At 41.1% G+C, this 24812-nt stretch overlaps 1 protein-coding gene across 1 annotated transcript in view; it reads left to right on the plus strand.

The window, feature by feature from the left end:
• The first annotated feature begins 10674 nt into the window (after positions 1-10674).
• The window catches only part of igdcc4 (immunoglobulin superfamily, DCC subclass, member 4), a 66723-nt gene continuing 52585 nt past the window's right edge, over positions 10675-24812 (plus strand). Inside the window, exon 1 of the mRNA XM_035521109.2 lies at positions 10675-11005. Coding sequence (XP_035377002.1) covers positions 10942-11005 — 64 coding nt within the window. The 5' untranslated portion in view covers positions 10675-10941. The remainder of the gene's footprint in view (positions 11006-24812) is intronic.

Raw genomic sequence — 24812 nt, forward strand, 5'->3', positions numbered from 1 at the left:
GCCCACCCATCTGGTCCGTCAAGAGTTACTGTCGTCTCATCAGTCCTTAAAACCTTTGAAAAATCTGTCTTCAGATATTTCATGGCCCAGCCTTGATGTTTCAACTTGTGTGGCTTGTTCAGTGGTGGATGGGTTTCAGCCTTCCTTATCTTGGCCATGTCTCTGAGTACTGAACACTCTGTACTTCAGGGCACTCCAGGTAGTTTTCAGTTCTGGAATATGACAGCACTGCAGGATAATGGATTCCTGGTTTCTTAACGTTTGATTCAGTTAATTTGCGTCTTTTTCAACATGTTTCTTGCGACCCTGTTAACTATTCGCAACAAAACACTTCATGGTTCTGTGATCGCCCCCATATCTTAGCAATTTTAAGAGTGCTGTGTCCCTCTGAAAGACGTTTTACAATTTTTTACTCAGATCTATTTTTTGGCCCATTTTGCCTGAGGAAAAGAAGCTGCCTAATACTTATGCACACCTTGATATAGGGTGTTGATTTCCTTATGCCACACCCTCCCGCATTACACAAATACATATCACCTGATATGCTTAAATCCAATAAGCGTTCAAGTTTATACAGCTTGGAGTTGGAAAATATGCATAAAAATGATGACATGGTCAAAATACTCTCTTGTCTAATAATTGTGCACAGTGTATACAATACTGTCCTGCAGTGAGATTTTTCCTATTCTATAACCTGATAAAACAGCACACATGTTGCTGCTGATCACCATTTTACTGCATTAGTGTCATTTGAATGTTGTACATTGTGAGATCGCTGATCTTTAAGTCATTAATTCATTATTTAAACTGAATTGCTTAAAGGAGCAATAAGTCATTTTTTTCAGCAAAATTATTTATGAAAATTATTTTTTTATTTATTTATTTTTACATTTTTACAAGTGCAGCTCACATGAGATGAAGCATCAAATTGCTTTGTAGTCCTCAAAATGAACCAGTTTGTTCTCAATAGAGCGGGTCCACTACATCTAGCAGCCATGTTTAAAATAGATTTAGTATGGAATCTCAAACACCCAGGCCACTGGGTGTCACTATAATGTTTCATAATATGAAGAATTGTGGCGCTCTGTCATAAAATAGAGAAATAATCAATTTTAAGATATTAACAGAGTCACTGACAGGACAAGGGTTTCTATGTCATGTCTTGAATATAATTTATTGAAATATTCATGCAAATTCCCCATCATCTTCCCTGATTTAATATGTATCATTTCAAATCTGAAAAAAATGTTTGTCTGAATAGCAGGAAATGTGTAATTATAGATTAGTTCATTAGGACGACCGCAAAAAGGAGTACAGGGGTATTTCAATGAAGCCACTTCAGTTAGAGACAACCTAATCATTTTCTAGCAGAGTGGTGATCAGTTCCAGTCCTGGAGAGTTTAGATGAAACCTTAATGAAATACACATGACTCAGTTAAATCCTCTAGTAGCATCTTGTCTTAGGTGCTAGGCATGCTGAGAGGGTGATAAATCTTCAGGACAAAAACTGGACGCCATTTCACCAATACTATGTTTCTGGTGTCACACTGATGGCTTGATATTTTAAGGTGGCAGACCACTGAGTGCCTTTGACCTCTGACCCACTGACCTATGTAAAAGCTCCAGCAACACTTCTGTGCCTGACATATTTGTATTAGCTCAGTACTTGCTACTATAGCATTGGCATTGCACTTCTGGGTAACTTACATTACTCAAGTACAAATAATTAAAAATTGTGCTTAAATAATTAAATATTTGTACTTCATTACCTGGCAACACTGAGTATGGGAATAGTAAACTGAAAATATAAGTTCTTGCTACTCGGTCCAGGTTTTGGTAATCACAGAACAATTACTTCAATCAATCAGCTATCGACTCCTAGAGAAAGGCGGGCTAGAAAATCATCAGGAACCAACCCTCAAGGAACAAGGATAGATCATCTGGATTGTAAAGAATGATAGCCTCAATATTACATTTCAAATACCTATATTTTTGTAATTACACCTTGAAGAACTATATAAACCTAAAGGCACGTCGCCATAAACTTACCTGAGGGCATTATGTTATTTACTGTTTGCATGCTGTTTTGCAACAACATTTTGAAGCTAAAACTGGATTCAGTGCTATGCCATGAGGAAGACTACAGAAGCTAATTTTTGCACTATTACTTTAGAAGCACCCATTTTACAACAAAAACACTGAAATGTTTTAAGAATATGTTAGGTAGTTTAGATTTTTTTCAAATATTTGTTTTAGGAAAGATGATTGTAAATTAAGCACAAGTATTTGATTTTAGTTTACTGTTCCTGGAAGCCAGTGGTAATTTGGATAAATAGAATAAGAGTAAGAGAAAAAGTAACAGAGCCTTTAATGTCATTATACATGAGTATAATTAAATATATCAAATCAAATATAAGAAAGTACAGGCATTTAGAAACATTTCAATGAAATTGTCATCCAAATGCATCTTCAAAGAACCCAGCTGTCAGCTCATACAATGAATAGTAATACAGTAATATATGCTCTGGTCAAATATGATAATCTTCTCCAAACATCTTAATTTATGTTGTGTGTTTACACTCTATGTACCACCACAGATATAACGCTCTCTAGAATTAATGGTAAAATTTAGATGAACAGATGTCTTTGTTGTTAAACAGATTCATCATACACTTTAAATATGAAACACACCTATCATCAAAGAGGAAAAACTAAAACTGACAAAAATAAACCACCACAGAAATGTTTCAGTTGTAGGCACTTTGTAGTATTTAGTGCTCACTCTCTTTGCCAAGAACAGCACTAAGTCTTCTCTTTTGCAGGATGATGTGGAATAACATGTATAAAGGGATCTGAAGTCATTCTTCCAACTCCTAAGATCTTTATAATCACACTTAGGGACTCTCCTCTTCAACTCATCCCACTGGTTTTTAGTGAAGATCAGAGGTAGATGTGGAAGTCTGCTTTGTCCTGATTTGAAGATCCACCCACAACCTGCTCCTGCTTCTTGAGAGAGTCACTCTTTGATATAAAATGTGTTGATTAACTCCATGATGCGATGTACCCTGACAAAATTTCACTTCCTCTTTGTGTTACACATCCACCACCCCACTGGGGATTAGTCTTTCCTGCATGGCCTTGACTTTACATTAAACCCAGTTGGCAAAAAGCTTTATTTTTGTCTCAACATAAAGCACATAAAATACTTTCATTCTTTAGTTCCAAAGTTTTTGAACTCCAGAGTCTTTGAAGGCAGCACAGACTTTCAGATCATTTCTTGGCATGGAAGTGGTTATAGGTTTGGAGACTTCACCACTGACTATCACCACCGCAATTAACTGTGACCTCTGGAGCAAGTTTTGTCTTGCAAATCACCCTACGCCCTGTATATGTAAGCAAAATACTTTTGCACTGGGCAGGTTCATCAGTTTCTATTGTTTAACCATCTCAGTTATTACTACAATAGATGAGATGGGTATTTTACGTTCTGAAGCTACATATAAAAAATATAAAAGTCACCCAATTTATAAAAGCTCTTTGTCTAATTTCTTCATATATTCTCTGATCTTGCCTGGGGGTATTTGGCCTGCATCTGACCTCTTATTTGCACCCCACTGAAGCAGGCAATTCCTAGGGGCATGCATTAAAAAGGCAAAATATGAATGGATAATGCATTTCAATCAGATTTTCTTCAACATAATTTCTAAAGGCTTTCCAATAACTGAAACAAACTCTTAAAATAAATGTTTGTAAAATGTTTTATCTTTGAATGATTTTACCTCACTGAAACAACATTGTTTTCCCTAGCTTTGTTTTTCCTAATTTTTCCTAAGGAAACCAAGACTTCGGGAGGGCACTGCAATCTCCTGCCACTGGATGAAGAACAAAGTCCTGCCAAAGCCCAGAGGTGAAAATTCATTTTTCGTGCTGTCAGGGGTGCAGTATAAATCCATAACTGCAATATCTTGTAGTTCCTCTTCAGTCATCTCACACCAGGGAGAGTGTCAAGAACCACAAGCCATGTAATTTTCCTTTAGATGGAGGGCCAGATCAGCAGAAACAGAAGATAAGCCAAACACACGTGATTGACTGGATTTTCTTATGTGAATCAAAATAAGGAAGTAAAATGCCTCAAACCTGGATGTAAATTCCTGATATGATGTTGATAAGTTACAATGCCTCCAAGTAGTATTCAACCCCCTGCAGATTTTGCAGGTTTACACATTTGGAGTTAACTTAGCACTGTTAATTTGGACTGTAGATGGGCCTGGACATGTGAAATGCACTGCAGCAAAAAACAGTGTTATTTCTCTGTTTATTATTTTTTAAATTTTAAACAAGTTTACCAGAGGGTCAAATATCATTCAACCCATCAAACCACCAGAATTCTGTTTGGTTCCCTCAAGTATTAAGAAGTAATTGTGGTATTAAGAACAATGAGCTTCACATGCTTGGATTAATTTTCTGTTTTTTTCCTGCCTTTTCTGACTATAAAAGCCCTTCCCCAAACAAGTGAACAGCACTCATACATAGTCAACATGGGAAAGACTAAGAAGCATTCCAAGGCCATCAGAGACAAAATTATGGAGGGTCACAAGGCTAGCAATGGGTACAAAACCCTTTCCACGGAGTTGGGCCTACCTGCCTCCACTGTTGGGAGCATGATCCGGAAGTGGATGGCTATGGAACTACTGTTAACTTTCTACGGCCTGGACAGCCTTTCAAAGTTTCCTCCCGTGCTGAGGCCAGGCTTGTCTGAACAGTCAAGGCTGACACAAGGACATCAAGGAGGGAGCTTCAGGAAGATCTCATGGCAGTGGGGACATTGGTTTCGATAAATACCATAAGTAACATACTCCACCGCAATGGTCTCTGTTCCAGGCAAGCCCGTAAGGTACCTTTACTTTCAAAGCATCATGTTAAGGCCATCTAAAGTTTCCTTATGATCACTTGGAGGACTCTTGAGGCAGACTGGTTCAAGGTTCTCTGGTCTGATGAGACCAAGATCGAGGTCTTTGGTGCCAACCACACCCGGGGTGTTTGGCAAGAGGATGGCACTGCATACAACCCCAAGAATACCATCCCTACAGTTAAGCATGGTGCTGGCAACATCAGGCTGTGGGGCTGCTTCTCAGCCAAGGGTCCTGGCCATCTGGTCTGCATCCATAGAAAGATGGATAGCACAGGCTACCTGGTGATTTTGGCCAAAAACCTCCGCTTGTCCATCATGGATCTTAAGATGGGTCGGCATTTCATCTTCCAACAGGACAACGACCCCAAGCACATGGCCAAGAAAACCAAGGCCTGGTTTAAGAGGGAAAAGATCAAGGTGTTACAGTGGCCTAGTCAGTCTCCTGACCTTAACGCAACTGAAAACTTGTGGAAGGAGCTCAAGATCAAAGTCCACAAGAGATGCCCAAAGAACCTAGACAACTTGGAGAAGATCTGCATAGATGAGTGGGCCAAGATTACTCCAGAGACCTGTGCCGGCCTGATCAGGTCTTATAAAAAATTATTAATAGCTGTGATTGCAAACTAGGGTTATTCCACAAAATATTAAACCAATGGGTTGGATAATAATGGACCCTAATTTTTATGTTTAAAATGTATTATAATTTAATTGAGCAACCTGTACTTTTTGTTTGTAATATTTAGGCATCTGTTAATAAATGCTACTCATGATTCACAGATTCAACTGTCTATTAATCTTTTAATAATCACAGTTGCTGAACAAAAATATAGAACTGAGGGGAGGAATACAAATTTACATAAAATAAATAATAAATAAGTAGAATTTTTAAATGAAGAAATTGATAAAAAACAGTTATAAAAGGGAAAGAAGGCAAAATTAAATTAAAACAAAATGAATTTTTACAGTTACAGAATATATGGCTTTTTTTGTACATAGTCAAGGCATATAGCCTGGGCAGGGTGGGTGGCCAGGGGTCCATAAATGATTTCTCGAGAAGATATTCCTTTTACCCTGAAAATAGTAAGTGCAGTACTCCAGTCTCAGTGTTTGAGGTCCACTTGAGTGACAGTTGAGCAAGATGTATTTCTTCATTATGTAGAGCGGTGCTTTTGGTCATTAGCAGGTCGTTTTTTCTTTGTCTCCAGAACTCGACAGGCTTTTCAATGGACTTTTTAAAGTCTTAAGACTCCAGGTGCAAATGCCATATCTAGAATCAATTCTAGAATTTTTTGTGAGCCTAAGTGTTTACTCTGTTTGTGGTGAGAAAAACAGATCATATGTGAGTATCCTTGTGCCTCGTGGCCTAAATGTCAGATCAGAGACTCGCCTGCTAGCTAGGTACGCTTCATCCGGAGTATTTATGAATCCAGACACTGACCTCTTTTCTTGATTCTGTCTGACTCTCATGTGGCAGAATACTGCCATCAAGCATTAGCCTGCTTTTGTCTCACATCTTTCTTCTTTCTCATGCACCCTCTTGAATATTTAGTAGCTCTCACCTTCAATAGTGACTCCAAACCTCTGGGAGGAGTCTGTCTGCCTCTGCCTCTGCCTCTGCCTCTGCCTCTGCCTCTCTCTCTCTCTCTCTCTCTCTCTCTCTTTCTGTGTGTGTGTCTATCAGTCTATCTGTCTGTCTCTTACTCTAATCTTCCCCTTCTCTCCCCCCATTATGAACACTGTCACTGACAGGACACTCGAGGTGAAATTACCTGAGTAGAATGAAACCATTCCTCCTTTCAACATCTCATAGCCTTTTTCTGGGATTAAAATCCACTTTACAGTCATTGGAAAGAGTGCTGCCTCTTTCTTTGAATGCTGGCAAGAGTGAATGTTTGGTCCACTCCCTCCTCAATCCACTTTCCATCTACTCCTTAAGAGAGGTGTTGGTTCACCACATCCAACAGTGGTGGAGCACTAAATAGCCTCTACATGTTAAAGAATTCTGTTGGGCTCCACTGAGACTGATTGTGTAATATGTTTTTTTTTTCCTCATCTATCCTCCATATTCATATATATCTGTAAACACTAGAAACTGATTTGACACTGATCTAATGACCACAGTTCAATAGCTCACCTAAATAAACAAATAAACGAAAATCAAGATTATGCTTGACCTAGGTCTTTAGCCAAGCATATTACAGCCGGTGCATAAATGACGAAGCCAGACTGAAGCAACGGAGAGAGCCGGACCCTTCTGTGTGGGGAGTGCTGGTAGAAGGGGCCGGCACAGACGAGCCTTGTCTTGGTAATGAGGGGCGGGGCAGGCTGAGAGAAATCAAAAGCGCTGTCCTGCTGTTCATCAGACACCTCTATTGTCTCTCTGCTCCACACACACGTGCACCCGCATGGCTGGGTTTCTGTGTCTTTGTGCTCGTGTGATCAGGGTGTTTGTTGCATGAGAAAACCTAGGACATGGATAACACACCACCATCAGTGATGCCACCTTTCTCTTTTCTCTATCATTCTTTTTCTCAGTCCCTTTCTCACATGCACATATATACTTCAGCCAGCCCACAGCACTCATGAGTGAGCCATCTTTAGGCTTCCAGTGCACTGGCTAACCTTTAATGTCTGTATGCTTGTTTACAGTATCTGAGTAAAAGTAAACACCTTTCCCTTTCCTGTCCCATTTCTCTTCACTCATGTTCTGGGCTTGCTGCCACCCTGTACCCGGCTGGCACCGCCTGTCCCACCACGCAGACGTCCTCTGCCCTGTGTCACGCAAACCTAAGGCTCAGAAACCATGGAGATTCTGCCCAGCATGCCAAGCCTCCATTCAGCATGGCACATGGGTGGATGGGTGGGTACCCAGGAAGGGCAGCTGCACACTTTGGGGATGGATTTCAACCAGTAACAGGGTGCAAGCGAACTGCAGCTGAAGCCTTTGTGAAAGGTGAAGTATGATCAGGTTGTTCTATGGTGATCGGTCTGAAAATAAAATAGCATGTTTACATAATGAACCTGATACATAAACATATCAAGCACTTCCACAAACCTCCAGAAGGGGGTGTTTGAAGGTCACTGCAAGGCTAGGTGCATTCACGTTTCCTTTTACGTTTAGAATGGGTATATAGTAGCCTTATGTTTACACACTGTAACATTTTAACATTTTATTTTCCCTCATTACATTATTTGTGTTAAATTTAACATGGACGTGCATGGTTGTTGCCAACGTAGTCAACCTGAAACTTAATTGCTATATGTAATGCGTATTTTAACGTATAACATTTAAAGGTCTGAATAATAAAAGCCCAATAATAATAATATCATGTTTGGAGGTTAGTCTGTTACAGGCGATGCTCATATCTATAATGAAAGTGGCGGTTCTAATTTATAATCTCATAGTGCTTCGGGTTGGTGCCTGAAAACAACTCGTCAGTCATTAAAGCCTGGTGACTTCCCTGACCTTACGGTCTGTGTGTGTGTGTAGGCAATGAGCCTCTGCTATAATGGAGTGTCTATTTTTGTCTCAAACGTTTGTTGAGGAGTTGAGATAAAGTTAGGGCTGCAAGTGTGTAAGTATCTCCTAGTCTGTGCAACAAACACACACATACACACATACACACTGAGTCACTCTATCGTGCAGTTATAGAAGATGCCTTTGATGTGGTTAAAAGGGAATGATACGAGATCACACAGGTATATCTGCAAGGGGAGCCACTGAGCGATCTCTCAAGCCATGTTTTCCAAAGGACTTCGGGGGAGACCGTGCTTTTTGAGGTCTGTGACTACAGCTTGGCAGATAGGGTTAGTGATTCACACGTGCTGCAGTTCAGCAATAAACACAGGAATTAAATGTCACATGGTGTAAAGCATCCCCAGTGGCATTCCTGTTCTCCCGGCACAGTGAACAGTGCATTGGCTGTAATTCCAACAGGCCAAATTCCCATGTGCATGTGAATAAATCAGCTACTTTAATGGCTGCGCAGAGCTCAGGTTTTTTTGTTTCAGGGCTCTGTGCTGGTCTTCTGTCACTCAGGTGGGAGCACGATGGCAGCTGTCACTTCTCTCTGTCTTTGTTGTAGTGAATCATTTTTAACTTACTTTTTACCCCCCAGCACAGCAATCTCTCTACCTCTCTCTCATATTTCCATGTGTGCTAGGTTTAGAAAGAGGATGATGCAGTGACCATGCCTCACTGGAGCCTTCAATCGGGAGGTGTGTGTGTGTGTGGCGGCGGGGGTGGGGTGGGGAGGTATTAAAGCACTGCACAGCTAAGCACTTCCCATGATCCTAAGCACATAGTCCTGATAGGATTGTCAATCGGCCCCTGAATCAAGACAGGAAAAAGCAGAGGAAAAACCACTAAGCTAGGAGGTGCTACACTCCACAGGGAGGTGCTGGGAGGTGTTGTACTCCAGAGACTGGAGGACTCCTCCTCTCAGTCAGTTAAGTCTTCAGATAGGGAGTTGACTGTGACAAGACTAGACACAAGATCATCATAGCATCCAGCTGTGCACAGACATCTGAAGAACTGAGTGGTCATGAGCTCCCTGTCATTTAAAAGTGATGTTTTTTTTGTTTTTGTTTTTAAATTGAGTTGCTATAGGGGACCAAAAAAAAAAAATAAAATAATAATAATAATAAATAAATAAATAAATAAATATATATATATATATATATATATATATATATATATATATATATATATATATATATATATATATATATATATATATATATATATATATATTTATTTTTTTAACAAAGTGCCAGCAAATGCTGCTTTTTAGTAAGGAATCCCAATTGATATTGCAATGTAGTGCAATATAGTTCATGTAACATAATTCATGTAATGTAATTCTTTCAATGTGGTGCATTGTAGTCCATGTAATGCAGTGTAGTTTACCTGAACATTAGCTTGTTCCATAACTACTTCTCCTGCTGTTCTGTAAGACACTGCAAAGGCTCTCTGAGATATATGTGGGACTTGCTTTGATCTCCGTTTCCTCATGGTGTGTTTGACCCCAGTGGCTTTTTCTGGGGGGTTAAATATGGACCATAGCCAGCACATAAGCTTCTGTGTGTCTGTCAGAAAGAAAGAGAGAGAGAATTATCACCTGAGTCAGTGGACTGCTGTATGTGGATGTGTGTGAGCCAGTGGGCCCCCTGGGTAAATGGTCAGGCTGTGCACACACACGGTCTGTTTGTGTCTGTGTGTATAAAAGAGAGAGTCCCTGAGCATGCACCCCTGTCTGTGGGCCTCTTCTCCCTGTCTGGAGAAACACTTGATAGGCTATAGCTGTGGTGTCTCATCCTGGGCATTCTGGTTTTGCCCCTCTGAAGGTCAAGCCAAATACACACCCCTTTGCCACTACCTGTGAGATTAAGATTTGCATCCTAATTGTGATGGAGATACAGTACTTCATAACTTAACTTGTAAAGCTTTACAGAAAAGTAAATAAAGTGCTCCCTACATGATACGAGCAGTGCCTAGAATAGATGTGAGGACTATTTGAGTTTAGGTGCCTGATACTCTCTTAGGGTGTGTAGGTTACACCTGGCTTGTGCTCTGCAGCAGGTGTTTCTATTGTTGACAGACGACCAGTAAGGAAAATGTGTTGAAATGATGGAATTAGTAGGTTTCGAGCTGCAGACTGTTGAGGAGGGGTGTGCGAGAACTGCAAGCGTTGCAGGCTGAGAGAGAGAGAGAGAGAGAGAGAGAGAGAGAGAGAGAGAGAGAGAGAGAGAGAGAGAGAATGAGAATGTGCGGAGCAGCTAACACACATTTCACATTCGCGCACAACATGGCGATGAGGCGTCGAGAGATACAGCGGTTCTCCCCTGACTAGTACAGTCCTGTTATGGTGAAACACAGGGGAACTGCGGTCCTGCGGCATACAAGAGACTGGGAGGAAGGGGACAATTCCGGGGAGAATTTTGCGGATTCCAGTGAATGCATGTAGCGGTATAGCTCGCAATATTAAACTCGCGCTGCTTTCCTCTCGGCTGGAAATCAAAGATTGTACATGGCGGTGAATATCGGGTTCTTCTGTCTGCTTTCTCTGGGGTGCTGTCGCCTGTCCGTGCAAGGTAAATATCAAGTAATACGGCTAATAAAGGCTAAGCATGAATTGTCAGTGTGGCTGAACCGTTGGGTTTTAAGTTTTGGTACGTGTGTTGTGAATATTTGATTCTTGGTAGGACATGTGGGTCTAACTAGACTGCCGACAGTCATTTTGCACCTTGCTTGTTGCAACGTTTTCTTTTTTTAAATCGGCTATAAACGCGTGCTCACCGGGCTATACTCAGGACAGTTTTATTCGTGACAGCATATATGAGTTGAACTTTTATTTTGATCTTAGGAAATGCATGAGTACTCATGCTCATTCCGATTTAAAAGTTGCGGCGTACAAAAGAAGGATATTAAAAAGGTATTTGCGCTTGACGTGTTTGCTTTGATTTTTTTGGGGGGTGGGGTGAGTATGCTATAGATTGGCAGTGCGTGTAGAATAAATCGGACGAGCTGATAGAAACGCGGAACAGACAGAGCTGTTGAACATTCTCGGGGGGTTAAAGTGAATGGCGTTAACTCACCTCTTAAAATTCGGAGTCACGCGATTGAAGCCAGTTTTGATAGGCAGACTCCTGAAAGGACTGGGAGGTTTCTATCAGGTTTCCCTGGTTTTGTTTGTTTTAAAAGTTTGACGGTGGAGTATCAAAAGGGCAATGAAATTAGGTTAGGTTGCAACGAATGTCTTGCACACAAAAGTTACGTAATGAAAATCTGAAGAGTTGTGGCTTGGATGTATCAAATTGAAGTAGACTAAATGTAATCAAAATTAATTCCAATTGGTGGCGAGTTTGCTTCTGTACGGGTGGGCGCTGTTCCCAGCATTTAAAGGCATTGCAGGATCCAGGGAGCCGTGCAGCCGAGAAGGGTGCGTTCCGGCCCGTGTCCTCCACATTAGGCAGCTCATTTACATGACAAAGACCCGCGCTAAAGCACGTGGACACCTTCCAGCGTAGATGGTTTACCTTTTAGCTGTCAAACCGAAACTGCTAATTTGCAGTACTTCGATTATAAAATCATGGGATGATCAATTGTGAGGGAGGCTTTTATCAATTAATATTAGGGATGTTTTGTTTTTTTAAAGTAGAGTTAGAACTTTTTTTTAAAAAAAGACAGTTTAAGATTCTATAGCTCAATGTTTAAAATTAATAGACCTATCCCTCACTAGCAAGAAGGGCTCCCTGGTTTTCTAGACGCATGAACAGTAACTTGATTCAAAAGGACCTGATTAGTGTGAATAACTATTTCAATTATAGACTTTCTTATTTGTTATTACTAACGTGCAATATCTTTACGGTCAGCATGTTTATGGAATATATTTCAACATGCTGAAAGATCCTGTTTGTCACTGGATTATGTCCCAAATAAACGAGTGACCATAACTTGCATGCAAAATGTGTTCTACTACTTGCTCCATGTGCTTAATTGAAAAATCCAATCACCAGACCTCTGATAAACATAACAGACATAACAAGGTCACCTTTTTGAAGCCCCTTCACTACGTGGGCTCAAAGGCACTTTGGAGATGTTGAGAACATCACAGCCACATAAGCAATGGGGGCCAAGAAGGTTGGTCAGGAGTTTATTGTGATTTGTTAAAAAATTATTTATTTATTTATTTATTTTTAGAATCTTTTAGCTTTAATAGCAAGGAAACACATAATCCAGAGCTTCGAGGAATCAACAGGGAATTCATTATACCACTGATGTTAACCAGAGCCCCTTAACAGCTGGCAGGAGAATATTCCAGAGCAAAATGATCCACTACCATATCTAATGTGACTTATGAGGTTTTATTCTTTTGATGCTAAACATGGCAATGGAGTTAGCAAAAGATTCTCAGCATCGCCGGGCTGCACCCGGCCCCTGGTTCCATGTTCCACGTTGCAGTCTTGCAAACGTGAGGGTTTGACTTCTTTCACTGCTCTCTGCAAGAGCTTTCTCCTGCAACTCTTCCAAAAAATATGGAGGTAGCATCTGACCCCAAGATACAACCCAGGTCTGCATATGAATTGTGATCTTGCATTTCCCTGTACCTCCCTCATTATATTTCTAGCTCTGTGTGCAGACAGTATGAATTTGTGGCCTCTTTCCGGCAAGATTTTCGAACTATTCAAGAATTTTTTTTAATTTTTATTTTTGCATGGGTAAGTTCACCTAATAAAATGTTCTTTTGTGCCTTGTGTATATCTGCCCGAAGGAATTAAGCAACCACTTCTCATTTGGTTAATCTGATACCATTTACTTACAACAAGTGTGTGTGTGTGTGAAGATGTTTATCTTGAAGAATAGTACAGCTTTCTAAGCAATGATGTTACATGCTAACAGCTGTAACTATGATGGTGATTTTGGAACCAGCAAGCTTGTGCAGAATCTTTGTCTATAGGCTGTGACTCTCACAGGACACCCCTTCCACTATTGGCTGGGAACTCCGTACTTTGTGGTGTGTCCTTCTTTTGTTGCTGAACAATGCAATGTTGCACATGGCTGAAAAGATTATCAGCATCATCGGACCACGCCTGGCCGCTAATTCCATGTTGCAGTCTGGCAAGTGTCGGTGTTTTGACTTCTTTCATTGCTCTCGACAAGAGCTTTCTACTGAAACTCTTCCAAAAAAGCCTGTCGTTATGGAGGTAGAATCTGACCCCAAGATACAGCCGAGGTCTGTTGGTTAGAAACTCCATTCTTGGGCCTTACTCTAAGTAGACTGGGCAGTAATACACAAATATGCACTTCATCTGACATCTTGTTTACTTTTACACTGGAATGAAAAAGGATAAAGAGTGTTGGAGAAGCTACTAATACATTTGCTAAATTAGTTTAGGTCATTTATATACCAAGATCTGAAAAGATTCCTGTTTGAAAAGACAGACATAGTGAGCATGAGTACAAGAGGTCATTCGGCAGTTAAAAGGACTAATGCGAAGTTTATTAAAAAGTTTTCAAAGTATGAGTCTTCCTATATTGCTTCACTGTTGATGAACATGATGGATATGATGGGCTAAAGTGCATTCTCTTGAAAGCTATGTGGGATTCTAAGACACAAAAATCCCAGCAAAGTAGGCAGATCGGTGGAATTTTTCCAACACAAAGAGAAGCTTAGCAGGCAGTCAGTGGCTTTCAGTGTGCATGTAAGTGTCCCTGAGAGGGAACTAAAGTGGATCTTTTCTGGCCTTATGCCATATTAGTTTTAAAAAAAATCAAATAAAAAAACAAACTCATTCAGCTGCCAAAGACGTGGCTTAAGAATTACCTGGTGATGAGGTGGCAAAAAGTTTATTTTGCAGCTGGATCAAAGTGCTGGTTTAGCAATCAACCCATAGCTGCTTATTTTATGGTCAGCTGATCAGTTTGAAGGAATTTTCAGAGGAGATGATATTTTGCTTACCAACCAAAAGCAGCACTGCTGGATGAAGATATGGAATCTACCGGCACTGACTGTTCTCATGAGTGGAAAACGTAATGCATTCAGTGTTTATGAGGAAGGGGAGGGGCCCAACTCTTGTTTTATGTTTTATAGTGGTTCATCGAGAATTTTTGAGCCCTGCAGGATGCCGTCAGCATAGCAATCTTCATCAAAGGCTCCCCTCTTAATCACTGTTTGCTTTCTGGTGCACAAAGATGGGAGCCAATTTCAGGCGCTTGCTCATCCACGCTAATGTGAGTTGGCTGATAATGGGTGCAGTTGTCAGCTGCCTTCTTGATTTGAGAGTGAAGATTATGGTTCTTCCCCGGCCTCAAAAGCACCATCTTACAGGATGCCCGGCAGACGCAGCTTGATTCTCTAAACTTGCTGATTTGTCTGATATTTTCTAAACACTGTAAATCAGGAGAAATATATGTAGAAATAAATCTGCAGGGACATGCATAGCAGTGGTCCCAGACAAATGTTAACATGTACAGCTTTTGGCAGATCCTCTTATCTGACTTATATACACTTGTCAGTAGACAGTATATGCACTACTTGGGAATCAAACCTATTACTCTGCAAGTGAGCCATGGGAGTGTAAAAGCATTCATACAGAAAATAGCTTGGTGGACAAGTAAAAGACGTGTTCCTGCTGCCGGCCAGCGGCGACAAGTCAGAAAGCACTTCCTTGTGCTTTCACACATTGCTCATGTACAGAGGCATTTACAAAGGTATTTCCATGACCTGGATCATACACACAGTTGGATGATACCGTTCTTTGACTCCTGGAGATGACTGCAAGTCCCAAGAGGAGCTCATTGATGTGCCACACCGTGGGGAGTCGAAAATCAGCGTCAGCTTTGTTGTGCTCTGTCAGTGCTGGATACCTGTAAGGGATGACTTTCCTTCCCTTTCTGGCAAAACCATGTCCTCCTCTGTTTGTCACTGTTTACCTTTGTGAAGCAGGATTTTCAGGTCTGAAAGTGATTAATAGAAGGTATGGGATATGCCTTAATGACACACCTTCTCTTATAAACATATAGATGGATGGGCATGAAGTAAATCCAACACTGAGGTGGTTGCTATGGAAATACTGACAATATTAACTGGGCCAAGAATAAAACATACAGATGTGTTCTATACAAGGTTTACACTATACCTTTCCCTTTAAATCCAAAGCCAGATGAGCAGATGTATTTCTTTATCATATATGCCAAAGGGCAGAACCTGTAAAGGCTGTCTGTAAACTACCACTATTCCCATTTTGGTAAGCAAAGAGGTTGGTGAGGTTGATCCCAGCCCTCTTATTGGGGCAGGAAAAAGAGTGCTTTGGGTACCAAAGTCCCTGTCAGATTATTATTATTATTATTATTATTATTATTAGTTGCATTTATATAGTGCCTTTCTCAAACTCGAGGTTGCTTTACAAATATTGCTTTTTCCCTTTTTCCCCCCTTCTGGCAGTGGTGGAGGGGCAACAAGAACATGAGTGATGCTGCTAATTGGCTTGGAGTGGTTGAGGGGGAGGGTCCTGCTTCTTCATGGGCCATGCTGGTGCTGATTGGTTCAGTGGCTCACAATCTCAGGTTCCGCCCTGTGAGGTCTGCTCCTACAGGTCTGGAGCTGATTAGCCAGGAGCTGTTCGCTAGGATGGGCCTACCTGGAGACCGTGTGCCACGTTTCAGAGACGAAAGAGGACTACTGTGATATTGTGTGTAAGGGGTACTAGTGTTAAATGAAGTTTCCTACTTTCTCTCTCTTGCTCTCTTGTTACCTCTCACATCAGATGCAAAGAAAAAAAAAATTTCTTAATACAAAAGATCAAACAAAAATGCTTACAAGCCCTGTTGAACCCATGGTGGAAAGTTGATTACAGAGCATGAAGCGTTTTTGCGCTAGCAAACACGTCTGGAGCCTGCCATGACAGCTTGTCCGGGGGCAAACGCGTGTCTCCACTTTTACACAACACTTCCTACCATGTTGGCCAACATTTCTGTTGTGTCTTTTTTCTGTGCCTGTCTATCACATGGGCATTTGGCTTTATAATAGTTGGCTCAAGGGAAGATGGGTGTGAGAGGGTAGCAGCGGCTGTGATGCGTGCTGTGCAGAGGGAGGCCCTGTGGTTGGTAGAAGCTGGAACATTCGTTGTGGGCCCAGACTTCTGCTTTGAATCAGCCAGCTCCTCGTCACTTCTTCTTCAGTACTGACTGTGTGGATCTGAGCGATGCAGTGGTTTAAAGTCCTTTATGTGATGTGTGGTTTTATTTCCAAATGGCTTCTGATCCCGTTTTCTCACCCGATCAAGTTACTCTTTTTGCAATGTCCACAGTGTCAGACGTTTTTGGAAGGGTTATGTGAAGTGGCCATTACTGAGGGCAAAACCAAGGGTCTTGAGCTATGGCAGCAGCAAGCTTGTGCTAAAAACAGGGGGGGGGGGGTAGCTCCTGTTAGTCTAGAAGGTTCAGTGGCATAAAGAATTCCACCTTGTCAGTTAGCCAAAGTGCTTTTGTTCAAATCTGTTCCAGATTTGTTCTTTAGTCTAATGTGGTGTCTGGTGCCATTATCTTTGCCATGGGAGGCTGTCAAGGGTTTTATGTGACCTATATATGCCAGTCTCTTGTTCTGTCTCTCTCTGCTCAGAAGTCTCTTTGACTGTGTGCTTGGAGAATGCAGCTTTATGGATTATTCATCAAGATTATTCATCATCTTTAATGAGCAACAACCTGCTTTGTAAATGTTGCAGTATTGCTAATTCAATTACATACGTCCCTGCTTTGGAGGAAAGGTCCATTCGCTGCATTATTTTAACCATCCAAATATAGTCTGTCTCTACAGTTGCTGCCTGCCATAAAAGTAGCATTTTTATGTTGTAAAAGCAGTCAGATGTAACCATCTGTTTTTAGAAGACACTCTTAAGGAGTGATGTCATACCATACCAGCCAGGGTTCGAGCGTTTGCCTAAAAATAGACAAATAAACATGGTGTTGCTTTTAATTCCAGCTGTGACCAATGGAGCTGAAATAATGGTGCACTAATTGTTGTATGTTCCAGATCAGTAGAAGTGATTGTAGCAGTCAACAGAATGGTACTCATTAACTCTAACAAGATTAGTGTATGGAGAATACTACATTTTTTCATAATTAAGTTGCTTGCCCGGTTAACGCTAGATACGTTATTTACTTTTATGCTTAAACATCAGCAAATTTAAATTTAAATTGCCTGTTGATATGAAAACAGTTTGTTGGAATTAGCAAAAATCAACTTTATTGTAAAACAAGTTAGGGTATTCTAGTTCAAGCTCATTCTACTTCATAAAGTCGACCTTGCGCAGGTGCCAGTTAGTGTTGTGTCTGAGATGGTTTCCTGCATTAGGCTTGTAATAGTCCTGCCTGAGGGAGGCTGTCCTTCTTGTTTCATTCCTATTCACTGCTAAGGTTAAATGCACAGCAAGAGGGAGTAATGCAGATCCAGGGTCCCCAACTCTGATGCTGCAGATGGACCCTTTCTGCAGAGTCTAGCTCCAACCATGATCTAACACACCTCATCCAGTGTGTTGAGGTTTTTAAAATTGGGAAACGTGGAAAAGGATGTGTCGTGTATCTAAGGATGTTGTAGGATTTTCCATCACGTTTCTGTTTTTGCTGTGGTCACCTGTGTACAGTATCCCCTACCACACTGGACCTTTCAGTTTGCTGGAAGCCTGAATGTATTTTAGTGTCAAAGCTGGGAAGCCTGTCTGAAACTCCTGGGCTGAAAGCTTCAATGCTATGTGTTTGTGTGAGCAGATGGTTTGTTTTGGCACATGGCTTGTTGCAGGCTTACTGGAGCTGCCATGGATTGCCCATTTGAAACCCACTAAGATGCCTAGTTTACTCCAGTTAATGGTTATTCTACAATCCTGCTGGGCAAAAACTGGTTCTGCTGTGCTGGGTTAGCCTTTGTTGTCTAATAACAGTTTAACAATAACAGTGACAGTTTATACTAAAATGAAATGTGTTTCTTGAAGAGAAAATGTAAGATGTAATGTTTTCTTAATGCATCTCGACTATTTTTAATTGCTATTTGATGTATAGTGCAGTGTAGTGGACTTTTAAATAAGCTTTTTCAGTATATAAATGTAAACACCCTTTTTTCACAGTTTTAAACTAATCAGACTATTAAGCAATGCTGGTTGTTGTATTATATTCCTGTGGCTGTGCACACATCTGAAATATGTGGCTGATATATATAGTATTTAGTGGTCTCATACACCTGAGCTCAGCTCAAGCTTGGACATGGGATGTGGATTGAGAAGATATACTTAGGTTTAGGTCCTCAGAGGTATGCTAATGAATGTGTGCGCACACACATACACATGAACACGCACGCGCACACACACACACACACGTGTGATTTTGTGGCTTTGACTTCTGGTGTGGTCATAGCTGTAGTTTGATATCATGGATTTATCTTATATATTTATATGAAATAAACACAAGTTTTCATAAATTAGAAGCATGATTTCTGTGTGTGCGTGCATGGAAGGGTCTCTCCCTTGTAAACTGTCATATGATCGCATTCTTTCCATTCCACACGGCTATCCACTAGGTCACATGATGAAGGAGGAGGTGCTTAAGCTCCGAGTGGGATATTGAGGGGTGGGCGAGTGTGCATACGTGCGAGCATACTTGATTGGGCAAATATGCATGGAAGAGTGATTGAACAGAATACGCAACATGACCAAAGATCCTTGTAGGAGAAGCAGACAGTTACATGTGTGCACACTCACACTCACATAATGATGTTGATGAGCAGAAGAAGCTGCTGGATGCTTCCAAGTGAATGCAGATTTGTTCATAATAAATAAGACGTGGCAGTTTCAGAGGCGTTGATGGCTCTCAATGTATAAGCATTCTTCATGTTAGGAAAAAAGTATTTTAAGCAATGTTATTTTGCTCCAATTTTCTCTAAGTGGGGAGCATCTTCAAAAGACATGCCCTCTAACTGATGCACTGAAGAAGTCGACAGCAAAGCCATCATGTCTTGGAGCAGGCCATGAGAGAATGGAGAATGGTTCAGGACTCTGCTCGGCCTCCTCACCACGCTGTTTACCTCTTTTTGAAGGTGTGTGTGTGTGTGTGTGTGTTTACTGAAATACTCACAGCTGCAGACCTGTGGAGCAGCGCTCATCTGTCGAGAGGTTCCTAGTTTTTTCCCTTCTGTTCTGAGTCGTGCTTTAATGTCCCAAAGAAACAGAGATGGAACTGTTGAGTGTGATGCAGGAGACACTCTCTCTCTCTCATGCTCTCCCTACACTCCTCTCTGCATGTTTGTGCTTTATAAGAGAAGTTGCACATTTTTCTTCACAAGGTCTTTGAGGTTTGGTTCATCTAAATCTTTTGTTTGTCTAAATCTTACATGAATCAGCCATTACCTGCCAGTACCTGCCTCCATACTCACTCCAAATGTATCCATGTATCTTACTTACTGGAATGGACAGTTACTAAGAAAAGGAATTAAAAAAAACTTCCAAAAAGATGTGTCGGATTTTCGGGGGCTCTAGAGCGCATCCCCATTTCAGCTTCAGAGAAAGACACCCCGGGAACAGGCGCTTGCTCTGAACGCTAATGCTGTGGTCAAACAAGACATGTCAGCTTTCTGTAATATCCATGAAGCATTTGTAGGCTACCTTGTTTAATGAAGAGCTTGCTCTAGAGCTCCTTCAAATTGGAGGATCATGTAAATGTTGCATTTTAACATGTTCTTAGTCGAGCTAGTCTGGTTTTCCTATGATTGGTCCATAGGCTTAAGAAGAGGCAGTCTGGAGTAAGCCTGTGTCGTTTCAGACCTTTGCTCTCCCTGAAACGCAGACTTGTATAGAAGAGTCTGCACTCCTTTGGTTCAACAGAGTTCTCCTCTCACCCCTTCATGCTAGAAATTTCCTATCAGCACCCAGATAGTATAATGTTAGAACTGGCTTGGAGGTGTGTGTGGTGCACAGATAACAGAGCAGATGAATGGAGCTTCCTCAACTCGCCTGCCTCTGCACTCTTATCACACTGATAGCACTCATGATGTGTGCAATGTTGCTTATAGCATGTGCACTGCTGCTTACTGAGTCTGCGTTTGGGAGCGCTGTTACTTGGTGATTCTCTGCCCCCCCTTTGCTATCTTCCTTTCTGGCCACTTTTGCAGATACATTAGTTAATGAGAGTGTGTCTGTGTGTGACAGAGAGAGGGGGAGAGAGTGAGTTTACATCATATAGCGTGCCATGCAGTGGTCCCAGCTGCAACGACTCAGAATGCAGGACAGCTGCAAAGGAGTCATCATTCATTTTTTTGTTTATTCATTAATTCTCCATGCTTGTGAAGAGAGCAGGAATACAGACCTTCGCATGATCCAGACTTCACCCTTTCCCTCGCTCTGGGAATGGTTGGTCATCTCCTGGGATGATGGCTCCCTTTCTTCCTCCCAGTGAATGGTGGACACGACCCTCTTTTCAGAGCCTGTGAGTGGCAGGCCTCGACACTGCAGGGCATTAATGACCATCAGTGCTGTGCGTGTGGTGGCCACGTACCCAGCAACGTGAGAGAGGAGAGGACATGTGTGTCTTTGACTCGAGGAGAAAAGAAGCGTTTACTCGGTGGCTGCTCGGCTGCAGGATCATGACCAGCGAAGGTGCACTCTGATAACATTACACCCTGCCTTCCCTGAGACGCTCCTGAGATAGCCAAACCCATTAGAATGTTTGGACAATAGTGAAGTGTGTTTGGCCATATAAAACTGGCCCAGAGTGAGTGTTGTTGTTTTTAGTGCAGCACACGCAGACACACTGATGCATGTACTGTGATCAGCATTGGCTTTGTTTATGAATGAAGCAAAGTGCTACACTTTGAAAGAAGTTGGTCAGATACAGAATGCTTAAGAGGATATTATTTTATTAAAAGGTCCTTCATATTTTAAAATGCTGTTTCATCATTAAAGAATATTTTGATTTAAAAGAAATTACAAACCATTTCTGCTACGTAGGTAAGGAGTTTTTTGGGCATTAGAGTTTTACCCGTTTGGATTTGAGAGAATGGAATGGTCATTTCTGATTTTCTCAATTTCAGTATATAGACTGATGGACTAAAAGTTACAGAAAAGGTCAAGGATTGAAGTACAGGTGTGTGGGGTTACCTGTACGTGGTGCAAGGGCAGATCTGGTGGAACACCTGACCAGCCCAAAGCAGACTTCCATGCAGGGGCTACCATGATACTGAAAATACCTGGAATGGAGACTCCCATGTGGGAGTTTTATGTGTTATTAATGTATGTAACTTGCTTCATTTATTTATTTATGCATTTAATGGGAAAAATGTGTTAAATATGTATTTGGAACATTAACATAATATGTAAATGTATTTTCTATTGTTGGAACTTGTGGACCATTAAATGTAGTATGGTTGATTAGATGGTAAATGTCTTTCTTAGCTGAGTTCAGGTCGGTAGCCCCATGTTGTGCTTTCTGGAGTCTGAAAAGTGTGTGTGTGTGTGTGTGTGTGTGTGTGTGTGTGTGTGTGTGCTGTACTATGCTATACTATACTATGCAGGGGTAGCTGTAGGATGACAGACAGCTGATTCTTTTCCTTTTGCGTAGCAAACTTTTTCTAAAGCAGTATTTTCAATCCGGTCCCTGGGGACCTCTGACAGTCCACAGTTTGCTTTGTCCCAGATCCCAGTACACCTGCAGCAGCAAGGGATAACTGGAGAGGAATTGAATCCTTGTTCAGCTTTTCGGAGAGCTGGAATAACGTAAAAATGTGGACCATCTTGAGGGTCCCTGTGGAATTTATTCTCGAATTGTTTCATGATGACCGAAACTTTCTAGTTGTCTAATCCAACTATACAGTGAATTGTAAACATACCAGTTCAAACTTTGAGGGGACAGGTGCAGAACACCAAATGAATATTTTTAGGTCACAGTATCCAATTAAAATGCAACATTATCTTCATATTAAAGCAGCACTGAAAATCTCAAGGGGCAAAGCCAAGCAAGATAGCATCTTGCAGCTCTCGAAGGTGGACAGATATAAAAGGGAGTGCTATATAATACGCGTTTCATGTTGGCTATATGTGGCTATGGAATGTTTCGTCCGCAACCAATCCGATATGTATATGATATGTATCCAGAAAATAGTCAGCTGTACACTTATTTTCAGAAAACCTAACTTGTATTCTAACCTAGATTTAGCATTTTGCTAGATCCATGTGTTTGTGTACAAGTTGTTATACCCAAGACTCTTATAAAGAATCATCATGCACATTATAAACTCCTCTCCTCATATTCAAGCCTATTATAAACCACTCTCATACAAAGCTATCTAATTGAATTCCAGTTTAATCCTTGGCCAAAGTCATGAAATGTTCAGACATTTATTTATTTATTTTCACACACACACACACACACACACACACACACACACACACACACACAAAATCATCACAAAATCATCACAAAATCTGTTTGATTGAAGCCTTTTGTGATTGAATCAGAGCCAGAGAGTAGCCACGTCAGTCCAGTATCGCCATCAGAGAAGCAGTGCAGAATGGATAGATGGTGAATGCGGCTTCGTCTTAGTTACATGTGACTTAACTGTGCGTTTGTTAAACTGCTGCAGTAATTAAAATGACAGATTTAATTAATACAGGAAAGCGGGAGCATATTCAGTATAAAACATCTGGTGCCATGTAAATTGAAAGAAGTGTATGTGCTAAGCATGAAAACCTTAGACCCTGTTCTTTTAGAATTTCACTTGTGGAAGCACACATGCATCACATTTAAAATGAATCATTTAGCTCGTTAATGAAAGGCTGGCCTATGCAGCATGTGGGTGTGTATTATGTGTAGTGTGCATGTTGTGTAGATGGTTAATGCCATGGGCTCAAGGCTAATACACACAGTTTGCTGATATGTCTAATGCTGAACACACAACAGTGCACCCACATACCTCGATGCCTGCCGTCTGATTGCGGATGCTATGGTGATTGGGATGGAAGGCCTGCCCATCTGTCTCTGAGCGGCGAAACCTGCTGGATGTCTTTCTCTGCCTTGTTGTTTCAACTCTCTCACAGCATGGTGGATTTGTAATGAAGCAATGACTGAGATTTAAAGGCAGACTGTCAGCTTTAGGATCATTTTGAAGTGAATGTTGTAGAAAACATGGTCCACTATTTTGGGGGATCAGAAATAAAGCATTTGGCTGCTCAGTTGTGTCTTGGTCAGCAATGTCAAAAGAAGGATGGATAGAAAGATAGACACCCTAAAATCAGTCCAAATCTGATATTCTACATTATAATAGCCATTTATAGCCTTTGTCGAACATAATGTTCTGGAGTACAGAGCCAAAAAAAATAAAATTATGTCTGTACTTAATTACTTACTGACTGCCCCCCCCCCCCCCCCCCCCCCCACACACACACACAGAGTAGCCTACTATCTAATTACTGATGGACTGTACACATTACTGTACACATACAGTACTAATACAGTACAATATTATCTAATTACTTACACACTGCACTGTACACATATATACTACTACCTAATTACTGATGGCCTGCCCTGTATACATACATACAGGTTTATCTAATTGCTGATTAATTGCCCAATATACACACATACAGTACTAACTAATTACTGATGTACTAATCACGCGCACACAGGTTTGTAGGTGGGTGTGCGCATGCTGAATTTTTGCTTGACTATGACAATTTATATATGTTATAAAGGTACTCCAGACACAGGTACTGGAGTAAAGGGTATATGCTCAGATGATAATTATTTGCTTATCACCTCTGTTTGGGCTTCTTTAGTGTGTGTGTGTGTGTGTGTGTGTGTGTGTGTGTGTGTGTGTGTGTGTGTGTGTGAAGGACAGGGAGACCGAGAAACAGCCCTGTTAAAATATTTCAACAGCAATCTGCACAACCAATTTTTTTGTTAGAGGATGTCACTTTTCTGTTATACATTTTTAACTAACGCAGCTGAAATGAATGCTGTTCTTTTAAGAAAGGGTTTTTTAAAAAACTAAATGGATGACACCAAACGGGCAGTTGCACTCCCTAAACTATAATATTGACCAAACAGTGCTACAGAGTATTGATTACACTTGTGTATTGTGCTGAGGAAAGAGATTTGGACAGAGGCTGCTGTTTACCTGACCTCACTGCAACCTTTTGAAACAGGGCAGAGTGTCAAAAACATTTTAAAGCATGGAGGCTGTTCACACATTAATTGAGTAGGTCTAATTAGTCAGCTTGGTAGGACTTCTGAAATGTTTGGGTAACCTAACTGTTCAGGGATGACATGCCTCTACTTCACTTGGGCAATCGAATCGTGCTTATAGGAAAGTAACTGTATTGTTATATTGTCTGCTGACAATATTCTTTGGGTTGCACA

Source organism: Electrophorus electricus, chromosome 23 (genome assembly GCF_041902795.1).
Source record: "Electrophorus electricus isolate QZ-2024a chromosome 23, ASM4190279v1, whole genome shotgun sequence".
NCBI lineage: Eukaryota > Metazoa > Chordata > Actinopteri > Gymnotiformes > Gymnotidae > Electrophorus > Electrophorus electricus.